The sequence below is a fragment of the Podarcis muralis genome, chromosome 9 (genome assembly GCF_964188315.1).
Source record: "Podarcis muralis chromosome 9, rPodMur119.hap1.1, whole genome shotgun sequence".
NCBI classification, from domain to species: Eukaryota; Metazoa; Chordata; class Lepidosauria; order Squamata; family Lacertidae; genus Podarcis; species Podarcis muralis.
In genome coordinates, this window is record NC_135663.1 from 53852380 (window position 1) to 53869738 (window position 17359).

A 17359-nucleotide genomic window follows, 5' to 3' on the forward strand; every position below is an offset into this window, starting at 1 on the left:
GTCTTGGCTACTACTGTACAGTACTATTTTGTATGTGATGCTTCCCTGCTCTCTTTGATCTCCACTAGTTTTCCCCTCAGCTACTTGATCCAGGTAAACCAGGCAATTTCTCCTCCTCTTCTCTGTCTATGCTGGTAGCTTGCTACACCTTCCTTCCTTCCTTCCTTCCTTCCTTTCATTATTATGTTGATTCAGAACTGACCATCACAGAAGATTGTGAGCAAAACTGAGTAAAATAAGGCAGAACACTCGGTTCATGCCACGAATTAGATCCACTGGGGAGAAATGCATTTTTTGTGCTTTTTTTTAATGAAAATAACCTGGCTTTACAAATTACAGTTATTTTAATGGTAAAAATGAAATTTCATTCACAGTTATTACATACCGGGAAACAAAATATTTAAAAATATCTGATCCATACCGATCACAAAGTGGGATTTCATGTATTCAATCAGACTGCTTTCTATGTCTTGGAATAGATGCTGTCAACATAATAGAAAAGTATTGCAACAGTTATTCAGGAGTTCAGAATATTTTCAAATTACGGGTCTAAAGTGGTTTTCCTTGTTTATAAACTGCTTGGAATAGATATAAAAATACAAACATGAGACATAGCGCAGTAAAGATGTGTACCCTAACTTATGATCTCAGTAGACTTCCGTACTTTAAAATTGCTTGTTTCTCTAACACATACCACACATTATTTTTTTCTTCAGACCATTCTGTTTGTGTTATGCACATTTATACTTAACAACGTTTTCTTTTACAAGTATACAGTTGACCAGAAAGTGGAGTAAACAAACGTCCATATTAAGTGGCTGATTTTGTGTCAGATAATTTTTCGCTCTCCGGTTGCGATACATCTTTATAAAAAAGTGCCAGGCCAGGACACAATGGTGAGAGAAATTTTCCCCTTCAGTTCTTTGAGCATCCTCGCCAAACAGGCATGCACCATACCTGAGATACTCCTACCATTAACTGCAAGGAGGATGTCACCACACCTGGAAGGAGGCAATATAAAATTGGTTACTCATTTTTATCAGAAAGGTAGCAGATATAAGGGGAAATGAGAATAGTGAAGTCAGGTTTTGCTAATTAAGGTATTGCTAATTAATGCCAGCTGAACAGACTTGTTTTATATAAATGCTTCAGATTTCAGTCTGACACTTCCAGAGGCAATGACTTTTATAACATCATGTGTCTGCAAGACTTTTGGACTGTGTTTCTAGTGTTTTTAATACTCTGTAAAAAAATATACCCCTGCATTTTTTTCTAATTTCTTGATAATATTGATTTGCAAACACCTGCATTTATAAAGTTCTCCATTTCACCAATGGAATTGAATCAGAATTTGCAAACCCACCCACCTCTTTGAATTTGAACTCAGAAGTGAACATTCCGTTCTTCCCAGTTCTTCCTATTTAGGAATCGCTTTGCCTTTGAAAACAGTTATGGTTCTATGTGTCCTGCCCTATAGCTCTATCTTCTGTTATGGGTTTTACTGCACTGGCATAAAATTAAACCTACTTTGATCTTTAATAATCCCTTGACTCCTTCCAGGCTTCAGCTTTCTCTGCAGACAAGAAGGTATTTTAAGATTAGTACCATGCCCTTCTCCCTGCCTCAGCTGTTCCAGTATAAGCAGAAGTACTGCCACACATGGTGCTTTGTGGCTTGCAACTAAATGAAAGGAGAAAGCAGTTTGAGTACTGCGCCTGGTCAGCTTTTCAAACTAAGGGGCTGAGTTTTGCACTGGTGAACCTGAGCCCCAAGTGCTGGTTTGATATGTTGCTCAGCAGCATAGAATTGGACCTTTGGGGTCAATTCTCACAAGCTAGGTGAGTAAAACATACTTGCGGAGGTTGTGACTGCATTTCTGAGCTTTCACATACCTTCCCCCACATACAAAATGTGCTGTGTGGTCAGGCATGTATGCATGTGAATGCCAATATACATAAACACGGCCTGGCTGCGTGATCCATCCATCCACAAAACAGAAGTGAAGTGATTTGATGGACAGAGTGTATATGCCTAATCCCATCTCACATTCCCACATGGAGAGCATGCAAGCTTAAGAACCCTATTGTATGTTAATACAGTGGTGCCTCGCAAGACGAAATTAATTCGTTCCGCAAGTTTTTTCTTCTTGCGAGTTTTTCGTCTTGCGAAGCACGGTTTCCCATAGGAATGCATTGAAAATCAATTAATGTGTTCCTATGGAAACCGCCTTCAGACCAGGTCCGGGGACAGTCTGTCCCCCGACCTCTTCTGAAGGCTGGGGGGGGGGGGACAAGGGCTTTTCTTCCCACCCCCAGCATTTTAAAAAACCCCGGGACAGCGGAGGACTTCTCCGCTGTCCGGGGCGATCTTAAAACGCTGGCGGGTGGCATTTTAAAATCGCCCGTGACAGCGGAGGACTTCTCCGCTGTCCGGGGCGATTTAAAAGCCCCTGGGAAGGCAGGCAGGGGGGACAAAGACTTTTGCCCCCCGCCAGCCTTCAGAAGAGGTCCTGGACCTCTTCTGAAGGCCAGCGGGGGGCAAAAGTCTTTGTCCCCCCTGCCTGCCTTCCCGGGAGAGCGGAGAAAGGCAGCGCGAAAGTCTTTGCTCCCCCCGCCTGCCTTCAAAAGCCGTCGGGGACAGCGGAGAAACGCAGCCCGGGAAGGCAGGCAGGGGAGAGCAAAGCCTTTTGGCCCCCGCTCGCCTTCAGAAGAGGTCCAGGACCTCTTCTGAAGGCGGGCGGGGGGCGAAAATCTTTGCTCCCCCCGCCTGCCTTCAAAAGCGTCGGGGGCAGCGCGTTTCTCCGCTCTCCCGGGAAGGCAGGCAGGGGAGAGCAAAGCCTTTTGCCCCCGCCCACCTTCAGAAGAGGTCCAGGACCTCTTCTGAAGGCGGGCGGGGGGCGAAAGTCTTTGCTCCCCCCCGCCTGCCTTCAAAAGCCCTCCGGGACAGCGGAGAAACGCGCCGCCCGGGGCGATTTTAAACCCGCTGTCCCGGCTTTTTTTAAATGCTGCCGGGCGTCAGCGCTGCCGCCCGGCAGCATTTTAATATCGCCCCGGATAGCGGAGAAGTCCCCCGCTGTCCCAGGGTTTTTAAAAAACCTCTCCGCCCCCCCCCACCAGGCTTCGGAGCAGCCTTCCGAAGCCTGGCGGCGGGAGGAGGTCCGAGGACAGTGGGGAAGAGGCGCTGCGCTTCCCCGCTGTCCCGGAGATTTCCCTATGGGCTTTCGTCTTGCGAAGGAAGCCCATAGGGAAATTCGTTTTGCGAAGCGCCTCCGCGACGGAAAACCCTTTCGTCTAGCGGGTTTTCCGTCTTGCGAGGCGTTCGTCTTGCGGGGCACCACTGTATTGCACATCAAACTGATACATGAACCAGCAGCCCCAGTTAACTGAGAACTGTTGTAATAATCTGGATGGGAATGATTGGTTTATAAATAACTACTAAACAATGTGGTTTCATTACCTGATTCTTCCATCATTATACGCTGGTGTCCCTCCAACAATGGATTTGATAAAGAATGGCTTGTTCCCGCTGTGTTCTTCATAACCCCCCACGATACTGAAGCCAAGACTTCCTGCTGTATTTCTTCGTAATACAATTTCTTTGCAGCTGTATAAATACCTGGGGGGGGGAATCATTCTACTTAATGGTCTGTTGTACAATTAAATCAAAATTATTGATGATATTCTGCTCATTCACCTTTTTTTGGCATATTGGACTTGAAAAGAAATGTATATGCCAGATCGGTACAGTTTGCACAAACTTCTAGTTTCAGTTTGGATGTTTTACACACACATTTAGCAGTGTTGTACAGACTAAGTTTCACCCATAAATATTCCGTTCTTGGGGTTTTCCGGGGAAACTGTTCTTATCTGCCTGTTTGGATTAAAAACCTAGTTCGGATTATAAAATTGATAAGGGTAATGACCATGTAATATAGAGCACCTTATTTTTCTGACTGAAGAAGGGTTTTGTGCAAATTGGACCTGTCCTGTCCTTGCTGTTGGGTCCAATAAAGCCTTTTGCAGTCACAGACACCAAAGTAGCAACCACCCTTTTAGTGTCTTTGTCTTACAAGCACTAAGAAAAATATGCTTTAATTTTGAGGAGGTATTTAAAAACAAGCCTTTAAAACGATGTTTCCATTTTGGGGGATATTTGTTTGTTTGCTTGTTCTTCAGGGTTTTTATGGTACTGCTAGATGAGGCCCTTGGGAACTACAAATATTCACCTGCTGGCAAGATACAGGGTACACTGTTTGTGCAACAGTTAGCTGGCTGCTAATGTGAAAAGCAGAAGCCTCTTGGCCCTTGTGCACAAGGCTAGCTCTATTGCTTTGCCATCTGTGTGGGGCTTTTAGCATCCTGAATCCCATTTCTCATAAAGACATAAAACTCACTAGATTTAACAGGGCTTTCCAAGGTCATGACCAAATGTTACCAGAATTTAGCCGTTATTGATAGCTACTCACTAAGTCACATATCAACATTCTGTTAAGTAAGAGCATGGAGGCAACCAACCTGCTTAAGAGTTTACATAGACAAGCATGTTGAACATATGGAACATACTAAGAGGAGAGCTTGAAGGAACCACTTTTTGGTTTACAGATTATGCTCTTGGCCGCACTGCTACACCAGCGTGTGAGTTTAGAGAGCAATAAAATCCACTATAACCATGAGACTAAGAACAATTCCAGATCACGAGCTACCATATTCCAAAAACTTAACAAATGCTAGATTGCAAACTAGCTTGCAATTTGCTGGGTGCTCAAACTTTGGATATCTTGAGCTTCCACAATATCAAGCATATCAAAATTAGGAATCTTCTCTGATGTATTCTCTGAAGTTCCTGCAGCCAATCAGAAGCCACGGAAGCACCGTCAGACGTTTGGCTTCCAAAAATAGTTTGAAAACTGGAACACTCACTCCCGGGTTTGGATCGTTCAGGAGCCAATTTGTTTGGGAGCCAAGGCATTTGAGATCCAAGGTATGACTGTACCAGAAAAAATACCCAGTTAGTCATTTGACAGCCATGTGATGCAGGTGGGTGGCTCAACCAAAAATTTATTACTGTACAAGAAAATTGGGAGCTTGCTGCATCTCTAGCTGCAAACTTTTGGGGCTTTCAGTTCCACACGTTCCAAAGCATCTGACTGATTCTGAATATTTGAGGTTACCACTAGTTGGAAGTTAGGGGCAGTGAACCCTATAGACTTGTCCATTAGCAACAGCTGTATGAAAAGCCCTAAGAAAACTGTCAATTGTGATTCATTATGTGTTTCTGTTGGTGCCAAACTGAACAGTGCACAAAAAAAGGTGCTAGCGCTGTCTTTCCAAAACGAATCGAGGAACAAAATTTATCAATGCACAGACAAGCAGAGCCCACACCCATCTGGTCTGCTTGTCACAGTGAAGGCAGCCAGAAGTAGTAAACAAGCAAAAAAAACAACACCTTTGCTTTTCAGCCTTGTAAATGCCATTGCAGTGGTTACGTGCTTTGCTTGGCTTCATGACGGAAGGACAGCCGTTTCATTGAGGTGGAATTTCTAAATTGGTCTTTGGTGAGTCATCGTTTAGATGCTCTGGCAGTGCATGAGCAACAACTGCCTGCCCTCCCTGCATTATGAGTAAAATAAATGCTGTTACGAAACGGACATGCTTGCTAAAACTCATCAGTCAGAACTACAGACTGAAGTTTATTTTTCTGGAAACTTGAGAGGAAGGAGCAAAGGACTACTGAATGCAGAGTGGACAGGAAAAGAACAAAGCAACCCAGGGTCTGAAAATATGTGAATGACCTTAAATACTAATTTTAGGTGGCTATCTACCTATAAAACACCAGAGAGAATGATCCAGGAAATGCATACGATAGTAACCCCCCAATTACTGCTACTCTTATTGCTGATAAGATTTAAAGTAGACCCTTAGCGGTTTCTTTGTAATGCTCGAACGGTAAGCACAGCATGCGCTGTGAGGTAGGACACCCTGCCCATCTCTCAACTCCATTTGCACCAAGCTGTGTACCTTTTACTGGCTTAAAATGCAGCAAGGTTGTTCCCCCAACATTCATGCACTGCATTTCAAATTGCATTTGCATTGTACACATCAGCATAGTTTGATGCGTTTCCAAAGTCACGTCCGCACCGGTAGATGGATGGGGTGTGGGTATCCTCCTATAGCTTACGTTTTCACACCCGATGGTAGACGGTTTGAGGGAAAACACATCAAAACGCAGCATTTCTCAGTAAATTACAGGATGGATTGTGGCTAACCCTGTGTGCCCAGGGCTTCACGAACAGCAGAGCAATAGCGTGGATTTAAGGGAAATTGAGGTGTATACACAGCCTAAAGAGTGAGGCTTCCCCTTTCTGCTACACTTGCCTTGGCATCTGCCAAAGGATAAGGCTGTTCTAATTGGCCATAGGATATCAGCCAATGGCAACTTTGCTCTCTACTCCAAAATATATTCTTTCATCTTTGTCTTCACTGCCCCCTGCTCTCCCCTTCTTGCCTCCCGTCCTCCTCCTCCTTCCTGTTCACCCCTTCCTTCGTTCTCCCTCCTCCAACTCTCCTACTATTTCTGCAGTGATTTATTACGGTTTTCAAGAAGCTGCGCATGCTGCTTTAAGTACGGTTTCCAAAATGCAATTAATACCCTAAAAAAACAACAACAACAAATGATTTCTCGGTCATCTGCACTCCCAGCAACAAGCCTAAAATATACTGCATCCAGGATCATTATTTCCCACCCACGCGGTCCCTCAAGACAGCTTGATAACTGCAGGAAGGTTTTGGGAAAATATCCTTGAGGCCCATCTGACCTGCCTTAAAAGAACTGCTGGGCAGTTGCCCTCACCAGTACCAAATGGGAACTCTGGTACTGAGAGGTTACATTCTCAGACAAGGGGGGAAATGAGTTAATGTGTATTAATGTGATGCATGCTCTGGTAACAGGACCTGAAAAAGGGCTTCCAGATGTGAGGCACTGAGCTCAGAGAGTCCAATATGGAGAAATAAGACGGTGAGCATAAACTCACTTAGGTAAGATTAAAGTATCTGATAACCTGCTCTGTTAAGCGTTTTGACTCCTGGGTGCCTGGCCAAACAAGCAAGTACAAGAAACGCACCTCTGTTCCTATTGATTATAATCAGTGTCCAGCCGCCTCTTGCTACTGACTGCCCCCTCCCCTTTAATAATCTGAATTTAAGAAGACCGATGTACCAGTTTGGCATACTAATCCCTTCTGGTGTTCGTATACACTGTGGCCCTTTTCTGCGAGTGGTGCTGCAGCTGGAGAAAGGATTACAATGAATTTCCTGTTTGCAGACCTGCTGACATTGTGGGCGATTTTCCTTCAGTAAAAGAGGCCATGGGGGGAAGGGGAAGGATGGGGAAGCGGTAGTGCCTGCATACAGACTTGGAATACGGCAAAGGAATCCCGGTGAAAACTGCTGCTTACTTTCATAGAGAAAATCCTTTCCACCAATATATTTTCTTTCTTTTTTTAACTTTGTTTTCTATGTTGTGAGTAAAAGCAGGGCATTTCTTTTAGCACTGAGGTACAGAGGGAATCTGCTAGGGGGTTAAAGGTAAAGGGACCCTTAACCGTTAGGTCCAGTCATGGCCGACTCTGGGGTTGCAGTGCTCATCTCGCTTTATTGGCCGAGGGAGCCGGTGTACAGCTGCTGGGTCATGTGGCCAGCATGACTAAGCCGCTTCTGGTGAACCAGAGCAGCGCACGGAAATGCTGTTTACCTTCCCACCGGAGCGGTACCTATTTATCTACTTGCACTGTGAGGTGCTTTCGAACTGCTAGGTTGGCAGGAGCAGGGACCGAGCAACGGGAGCTCACCCCGTCGCGGTGATTACCATGCCTCATTTACAGGCCTGACACCTTTTAACTGCCATCTTCCTGTGCCTTCAAAAGCTGAACAGTGTGCAGAAATTCAGCAGGTGAAGCTTTCCCTATCTCAGAAGGGCAGTGACTGTGAGTCATTGTCTGTCATGCAACTGTTAAGAACCCTACCTTCCCACCAATAATAATAAACAATGATAATAATAATTATTGTTTATTAAATTTGTAATGACCCATCTTTTAAGATTTCACAGAAAGCTGCTCATGGGGGCTGCCTCCTTATGCGGTAAAGGGGATACCAGCCCATTTCGTCATTGGCTAGTGCATGCCAACAGTGCAGGAACGCACCATGAATGCCTCTCTTCTTCTCTTAGAATGGCAATGGCACCCGCCTGAGAGGTGCCGGAACTGAGTTCCGGTGCTTTCCGGCTGGAAAGAAGCCCTGCATGTCAGGCATATTGCATCAGCATCTCTAAGAACAGGGGCTCAAAGAAACTCCCAAGAACCACTTTTCTCCTTTTAGTGACCTAAGAGGACTCGTTGCTATGCTAGCCACAGAAAAACATGTTTGTAACAGTTTCAGCTCAGGGCTTTTTAAAAACCCATCCTGTTAAGTTGTTGTTTGTTTGTTTTTCCTCTCATGTGCCCCATGACAGGCCTCTCTAAATCTCTCCCTGGTCATCTTCCATCCTTTTCTCTCTGCTCTAGGGCTGGAAATCTTCTTCAGCCCAAGGTCCATATTCTCTAGCAGGTAACTTTCTGGGGGCCAGTTGCCAATGCTGAGAGTGGAAACAGATATGGCCTTTGTACTGTAGGCTGCTGTAGCCATTCAAACGAACAGAGGGTTCAGCACAAAATGCAAGAGGACTTGCTACAGTTCAAGGGCACCTTCCAGCCAGGCAAAAGACCTTGAAGATGTGGAGGTAGGCCTTGAGGGTCAAAGAAGCCACATTAGGCTACTGTGCTCATGATGCCCCACCCCTTCTCTACTCCATAGCAATTGTCTCTCTGCACCAGGGCATAATCTATTCTCCCTGTTGGTTCTGCAGCATATTTTAGTTGCCTCCTTTATCTGTTGCTGTATCAAGAAGTCTTCCAATTCTTATTCCCCCTCCCCCATTCTCTCCACTCTCATCTCCTTGCAAACTGTCCTCCATTCACTGCAGTTTTAGTGCTTGTTCCATTTCGGTTTCTCCTCCCCACCCAGTCCATTTCTCTCCTCTTGGTTGCCAAGTGATCTGGAAGCAGCCCACCAGACTTTCAGAGTAGAAGTCTCAGGCGCCACCTACAACTAGGGACGCTCAAGGATTTCATTTGCTCCGTACTTTCAAGCCCTGCAACCCAATTCGCACTCTCTGTACTGTTGTGTCAGCGAGGATGCAGCTATCCTTCTGTTTTTGCACTCACTCGGTTTTTGTGATGCAGGTAAAAAAAAAAAGTTCCAAAATGGTTTGTTTTCTTGAAAAAACACATTCGAAAATAGTTTGGGGTGAGGTGTTTGTTTGTTTTTAAGTCACAGATGGAAGTGGAAACAGGGCTTATGAATAAACATATGTAAACTGAGATGGACTGGCAAGAGACTGATCTGCCTATCCCTAGGCTCAAAAGCCCGGTGCCAACTCCACCCTACAAATCAGATTCTGGGAAGCAATTTAGATGGAACGATGCAGGCATTATTCAATCCCTCCTCCCCATTTTTTATGGGCTAGGGTGGTTCCTTGTTCTCACAAAGAAAGGGGGAAGTCCCTAAAGCAATGAGTGTTTGGAAATTCTGCAGGGAGTTCTTGAATAGACACGATTATTTTTTTTGCATTAAGGAATCCTACTTTAGAAGCATCTTCAACAAAGCCCAATCATCACCTAACACAGTGGTTTTCCAATCTTCTCTCTTTAGTGAATATTGACTTGCCTGCTGCAGAATTCTTCAGCATCCATCACAGCACCCCAAGTGTGCTGTATTAAAGTGGCTCTGAGAGTACTACATTCAGTTCATGCAGACTCTGGTCAGGCCTGTTGCACCTTACCATTGTGCAAGGGGAAATCTAGAACACATCCCACGACACTTCCAGCTGCACGCTACAGAAGATGGGCAAATCTCTCTCAATGATTTGTGTCTGCCATTACCGAGCTGCTCATTTGAGGAGTGTTATGCATCTAATAGGGATGTGGGTGGCGCTGTGGGTTAAACCACAGAGCCTAGAACTAGCCGATTAGAAGGTTGGCGGTTCAAATCCCCGTGACGGGGTGAGCTCCCGTTGCTCGGTCCCTGCTCCTGCCAACCTAGCAGTTCGAAAGCATGTCAAAGTGCAAGCAGATAGATAGGTACCGCTCCGGCGGGAAGGTAAACGGTGTTTCCGTGCGCTGCTCTGGTTCGCCAGAAGTGGCCTAGTCATGCTGGCCACATGACCCGGAAGCTGTACGCCAGCTCCCTCGGCCAATAAAGCGAGATGAGTGCCGCAACCCCAGAGTCGGTCATGACTGGACCTAATGGTCAGGGGTCCCTTTACCTTTTTATGCATCTAATAACATATTACTGCTGTATGTGTGATATACATTCCCATTAGGCAGAGGATAAACTAATACAACATAACCTAAATAGTTCATATATTTTGATAAGTGGAAGATGAGATTAAAACAAAAAGTGAGTGTGCAAAGCTGCAAAATGAGTCTCTTATATAACTAACATTTTCTCACTGATGGGCTGCTGGAGGGAAGATTTAGCTCGAGGGCAGATTTAATTCAGTGTCAGCCTGGTAGGATCTCGTTTTTAAAATTCCAGTTCAGACGAATGCTGCAATGATTTATGCCCCGCGGAGTCATTAAAATGTGCTGTGTGAGTGGGTGACAAAGTACGCACTCTGTGGTTTTACTAAAAATTGCAACACAGCTGCTTCCGGCCCATTAGAGAGGTGAATGTTTTCTTTTCTTCTTTTTTTGAGGGGGAGGGGGTTTGGATAATTTCAGCCCATGAGCGCGTACACAGTTTTTGAACATCTGGGCAAAGTCAAACAATTTAAAATGGCATATAACTGAAACGGTGTCTGTGCAGTCTGCAAGCTGCAGGGACTGTCTGGGAGGACGCAGGGTGGTCTGGCGTTCAAGATCCTGTGTTCTAAGAGCATAGATGCGATCTCTGCAGGGTTTCCCTCGCTACTTTGACAGCCAGACACTTTTTCAGAAATGGGCCTGCCTAGGATCTTTTCTGCTCCGTTAAATACAGTCCTTTCTGTGTGGTGTGTGTGTACACACACGCCAAGTCTGGAATTAATTCAGGTGTCAATGCAATACATCAACTCAGGGGAAAGAGTCAGGTAAGCACCCCAAAGATATCAATAGTGAATCTGTGACCCTCCAAGTGATGCTACTGGACTCTGGGATGCGGGTGGCGCTGTGGTCTAAACACCTGAGCCTCTTGGGCTTGCTGGTCAGAAGATTGACGGTTTGAATCCCCGCAACAGGGTGAGCTCCTGTTGCTCTCTCCCAGTTCCTGCCAACCTAGCAGTTCAAAAGCACACCAGTGCAAGTAGATGAATAGGTAGCACTGTGGCAGGAAGGTAAATGGCATTTCGGTGCACTCTGGTTTCCATCACGGTGTTCCGTTGCACCAGAAGCTGTTTAGTCATGCTGGCCACATGACTTGGAAAGCTGTCTGCGGAGAAACGCCTGAAAGTGAGATGTGCGCTGCAACCCAATAGTCGCCTTTGACTGGACTTAACCGTCCAGGGGTCCTTTACCTTTTACCTGTACTGGATTACACTTCCAATCAATGCTGGCCACTAGACATGCCAGCTGGGACTGATGGGAATTAAGAGTCCAGGAACATTGGAAGGGCCACAGATCCCCTATCCCTGCCATAAACCCTTTCCTCCATAATCCCTTTCAGCACATGGAAACACTCCTAGGACTTACCGTGGGACCTCGAGCCACATCACCCAGGATGGAGACCATTCGCTTGGGCTAGACGAGTTCAAACTGGCATCGAGCAATGAGAGGTCATCCCCATCCTCCAAGGTCTCACAGTCTTTCATTTCTAATGCTTTGAGGACAACAGACGAGGAGATGTTTTTCAAAAGGGCTACAGCCTCCCCACGGCTCACACCTGTCAAATCAATTCCATTCACATTGAGCAGAATATCACCTGGTAGGCAGGAAATGAAGGGGAAAAACACCTGTTAGCAGTTAATAAAATACACTTTTGTCATTCAAAGCTGTACCTCTAAACTTAGGAGTGGCCAAATAACAGCTGGGAGGTCCTTAGAGCAGTTTTTATGCCTTTTATAAAATATGTTTTTGAGGTCAGTTGTAGAAAAAAAAAGGTTTTTCCTTGTTTTGAGTTTGCTCTACCCCAAACTCCATTCTAAGAACAGATGCCAATGGGGAACTTAATGTGTTTTGTACAGTACCCATAGATATAGATGGGTTGTTGCCTACAGGTTTGGAAGATCTGGATTCAAATTCCAGTTCAACAAGAGGTAGCATTTGGTATGTTACTGACTTTACTTCAGTTTCTCCCCTCTCCAAAAAGAGAAAATAATAATTTTGGGGAAAGGTGGTGATATTTGTTGTCCTGAATGAGCTACCAAATCAGTTTGCCTGTGAGCATTGCAAGCAAAATAAAACTGCAATGTCCTTCTAGATCTCTGGTTGTAGAAGAGCTGTAATTTAGACTTGTGCACTGCCAAAGAATCACTAAAAGAAAATGCAATGTTGTGTTTGTTTAAAAGTGGACTCCTGTGCTTGCCTACTCAGAAGTATGCCACACTGAATTCCATGGGGTTTACTTAAAGTTAGATGTGTACAGCATTGCAGCTTTCACATTTAACTATTTCCTCTGAAATCTGTTTGGAATTGTTGTTGTTTTAAACCACCAGTCATTGGCTTCGCCTGCTGCTGTTTTGCTTTAAACATTGCACCAGTTCACTGTTATTAATATCAGCAGGGCTGATTTAACTCTAGTTTAGGGTGGTATGAATATGCGCTGTCCCAAATGTCTATGGGTGGAGGGATTATTTTAAGAAATAAAGCACCTTCAGAAACAAAACAAAACTCAAAGGTATGAAGCTAATTGTCTAGTATCTTCCTCACATTGCTGCATGAGAATCACAGACTTCTTGCAAGACTGCAGATAAGGATGACTCACAGAATCATAGAATTGTAGGGTTTGAAGAGACCCCTAGTCCAACCCCCTGCAATGCAGGTATCACAGGAATCCCTGACAGATGACCATCCCGCCTCTGTTAAAAAAACCCCAGTGAAGGAAAGTCTGTTCCACCTCACTCCTTCTAGCTACTTTCATGTAATCAGGATGATACAAAAACCAACATTTCCCGGACTTTCTTCCTAGAGGATACAGCATTCACATGTTACAATTTCATGTATGTAAGCCAGATAATTACATCGGAAACATGATGATGAATACACAATTGTAAGAAAGCTTCCATTGTCTCCCGAGACAGATGGATGCCAGCCAACCAACCAACCAACCAACCAACTGCCTTGTGCACAGAGAGAGAGTCATTTCTTGCACTTTAAGCATCCCAATTTTGTGAACAAAAGGCTGCCTGAAGCATGTTAGAAGCTACCTAATTCATGATTAAGCCATTTTGAGAATGATGTGGAATGCTAACACTTTTGAAAACTGAAACCAAATTTGGAAGTGGGTAATACTCTGAAATACAAGACACCAGTCTTATGAACACCTCCTTGTGGCATCTGGAATAAATTACAAGTGAATTTCTTCTCTGGTTCCAATTTATATTCAACTGTTTTAAACAGTGGCTCCCTTTTGGACCCACATATATAGTGCTGATCACAGAGCTTGAGTTTTAACAAATAGGTTAGATCAAATTCAGGACTGGGAAAAACTTTTTTTATTGGTATTCACTAATAAAATGACTGGGACACCAGCTCATTATCATTTTTGTTCCTATATCCTACCCTTCTTGCAATAAGCTCAGAGTATACATAGTGGTTCTCTCACTTTATCCTTAACAACCTTGTGAGTTAGGTTAGGTTGAGAGAGAGAGAGAGATTTACATACAAAACATTTGTGATACTTGGCAGCTTTCATAATACTTATTCCAGTAATTCTGAAAATATTTCCATTTCCTATGAAACACATCTGGCCATTATCTGGTCTCTCTGAGTCAAATAAGACTGTGCACCCATCTCAATAACTGTGGGTGGTGAGTCAAGAGTCCTGTTTCTTTTTACAGCAATCAACATATTTTCTTAGTAAGTCCTTATCTGAACAATACTAAATTATTATATGGTTGAATTATTATTCAGCGAGAAATTAATTTATGAACAGATTTCCTCAATCAAAATAGTGACCAGAATTCCTTAAAACTGCCTATCTGGTAATATGTGTGCAGAAAGTCAGCACTATTTGGTTATGGTTTTTATGTCTAAAATCGTATTTAGTCTTCGGGGTGTGTGTGTCAAAAATCACAGTAACAGTGATGATATCCCCAGATTTAACATTACCAGGGCATCATGGACAGTGGCAACTGTACTACAAGGTAACTGAGAACCAGGCCTAACTAAATGCAAGAACAGAGTTGCGGTTACAGTTCACAAAGACATACTCAGCTCAAAAGTGTGCTCTGAATTCCTTTAGTCTCACCTGTTTTGATCCTGCCATCTCTGCTGATGACTCCGCCTGGTTCAACACTTATAACGTAGATAGGCAAGTCCCATTCCCTGTGGGAGAAGGCACCACCCGACACAGTCATCCCCAGCGACTCCGCGTTGTCTTTCCGGACGACCACCACCTTTTCATGACAGGTGACCGCATGGAGGCCAGTCTGTGGGGCACAAAGGGCAAACATGAGCAGAGGACATGGTCAAAGCTTTTGGACGGTATGATCGTGATCAGCTCCTTCATAACATGGTTCACCATAATCTGATGGCCTTTATGATCAGGGTCAATGGCCCATCTAGTCCAGCATCGTGTTCTCAAGGTGGCCAACCAGATGCCTATGGGGAAACCCTCAGCACAACGGTACTCTCTCCTCCCGCAGTTCCCAACAACTGATATTCAGATGCAGCACTGCCTCCATCACTAGAGGTATACATAAGTCGACTGATGCATTGTTGGATCCAAAGCATTTTCTTTTTTAAAAAATGAAACACTCTAACTTGCAAGGAAGTGCTGGTTAAGCCATAACGCTGGACATCTGACCCACTTTTGCCTTAATGTTTGAGCTTAAATTTCTCCACATGAACAAGATTGTGAGAAGAACATTCCCTGTGAATGCGCATGGGCGCACATTCAGCGGTTGTTTACCTGGCAGTCATGGCAGTATCTTTTCATACCACTATGAGGTACAAAAAATGGTTGCAAATTTGTGTACTGCCATTCTGCACAGTGTTTTTTTCTATAGAAACTCTGGGAAGCACATATCTTAAGGACGAACATGTAAAGAATGCCTGGTGGTAGGTTTCCAAGTGAGTTATTGGTTCCTCTGATCACCTGTACATGTGAGTTCCTGCATGATTGGATAGATTGGCTCCACTTGAAATTGGCAGAATAGTGAAGTTTTTGAGCTGCTGACTTGAGTTCCATACGTCCTGGATGTTTTGGCAATTTCTGCCCAGACACTGCTTTATTCCGGTTATATCCAGGAAATTCTGGATGTATGGCAACTCTAGAAAAGCCCCCTCCAACCTGGTGCCCTCTAGATGTTGACTACAACTCCCATGATCCTTGACCACTAGCCATGCTGCCTGGGACTGATGAGAGTTATAACACAAAATCTGGTTGGGAAAAGCTAATATATAAGATCTGTTTTTGGCAATCTAGGCCCTCCTTAAATTCTAAAATGTACTCCAAGATCCTTTGCAGATTCAAGATAGCTAGGTTCCAGGAATAATTCTAGGAGTTCCTTCAGGAACTTCACTGTGACAGTGCCAAACTCTGATGCATCTAGAAAAAGCCTCTAGAATTGTCTTGTGTTCTGATGGAAGCTGGTGTGTCCCCTAGATCAATCCCAGGCAGAACTGCAAAACTGCACTTTTCCCTGGACTGCAATTCAGTGGCATCTCACGGCTTAAAGCGTATATGAAGATGCAAGCAGTGGGGTGTGCCTCTATTTGACAAAGGAGCAGCTTACTTGTAAATGAATTTTGCATATACCTCAAAGGGCATCCAACTGGATCATATATTGAGTACATCTCTTGTTTTAAAAATGCAAATAAAGCATTCTGTTTTTATAAATCTGTTCATCTGAAAAGAATCTCATTTCCAGTCTTGTGATCAGAAATTCTCCTCACTGGCAAGTATTCATTTTTGAGAGGAAATACCTTTTTCATAAGTCAGGGCTGCTTCTCACTTTGTACCCAAAGTATGAAAATTATATGCTTCCTCTGACTCACACATCACTAATGTTGCAGCTATTGCAGGCTGTTTACACACTGTTCTATGAAATAAAATTATGTAAACCCAATTAAGGTTAAAGGTGATGTCCAGAATAGGAATGGGAGCTAAATTTGGTTTGGTTCACATTTTAATGGAAACCTACCTAATTCATACTTCCTGAAACAATGTAAACCAAAACACAGCTAGCCTTCAAGACGTACACTTCTCCAATTTTTTCAATGCAGTTCTCCCACCAAATAATGTGCGCAAAAAATCATAATCAGTGAAAATGCCATACAAATGCATTTAGGGGTAAATGTTTGCAAAATGTGTAAATCAGGCAAAATTGTGTACAAAAATGAGTACATTAGGACTTTAAGAAAAATCACCAAATGATACGGAAATGTGATAAACTGAACCTAAACCTGGAAATGTGAGAAACTCAGGGGAAACCGAAATGGATAGATTTGTCTACCCCAGTTCAGAAATCAAGTTGTCACCTACTACATTTTGTCATGATGAAAATTCTGCCACAAGTTTTCCCAAAGCTTTTTTCCAACATGACTTATTGTAAACATAAAGCAACTTGTGGAGTCTCGACTGAGGAAAAGTAGGACAGCAGGGGAGATAAGGATGAAAGGAAAGGAAAGGTTTTATTTTAGTAAACACCACACCAAACTTTGGCTTTCTTACCAATAACCAACTCAGCCAGTCGAAAGGCAATGTTTAGCAATGGCAGTGTTCAGCGTGTTCTTTCCTAAACAAGTGCTTTCTCTTCGTGATTTTGACATTACCTTGGGCGCCCCTCTGACAAGGGGAACACAACAGCTTGCCTGGTTTTTAATATTTACTGTAAGATAAATATTTACAGCAGATTATCTCTCACTCGGTGTCCTGGCGGTTGTCTCACAGGCAATGGCCACAGCTGGACGTACCATTTTAATTACCTGAAGGCTGAAGCTGATCCTTCAGCTACAGGGTTTTATGTCCCTCAGTGTAAAGGGCAAAGTCTTTGAAGGCTAGAAGATAATGTATTTATAAGCAAAACACAGCCATTTCAGCCTACTAAGAATAGTAGGTGGTATTTTAAAACCTGGTTTGACTTTATGTACAAGCTCCAACTGATCTCAAAGAAAACACAATTCAACTTG

The 17359-nt window shown here is 43.9% G+C and overlaps 1 protein-coding gene across 5 annotated transcripts in view; it reads right to left on the reverse strand.

The window, feature by feature from the left end:
- Nucleotides 1-286: 286 nt before the first annotated feature.
- Nucleotides 287-17359, reverse strand: part of LNX1 (ligand of numb-protein X 1) — a 121312-nt gene continuing 104239 nt past the window's right edge. For all 5 annotated transcript variants that reach the window (XM_028744381.2, XM_028744384.2, XM_028744382.2 and 2 more), the window contains 4 exons: nucleotides 14475-14655; nucleotides 11759-11987; nucleotides 3457-3615; nucleotides 287-1001 (listed from right to left, as the gene is read on the reverse strand). In XM_028744381.2, the coding sequence (XP_028600214.2) occupies nucleotides 866-1001; nucleotides 3457-3615; nucleotides 11759-11987; nucleotides 14475-14655 (705 nt within the window). In that variant the 3' untranslated portion in view covers nucleotides 287-865. The remainder of the gene's footprint in view (nucleotides 1002-3456; nucleotides 3616-11758; nucleotides 11988-14474; nucleotides 14656-17359) is intronic.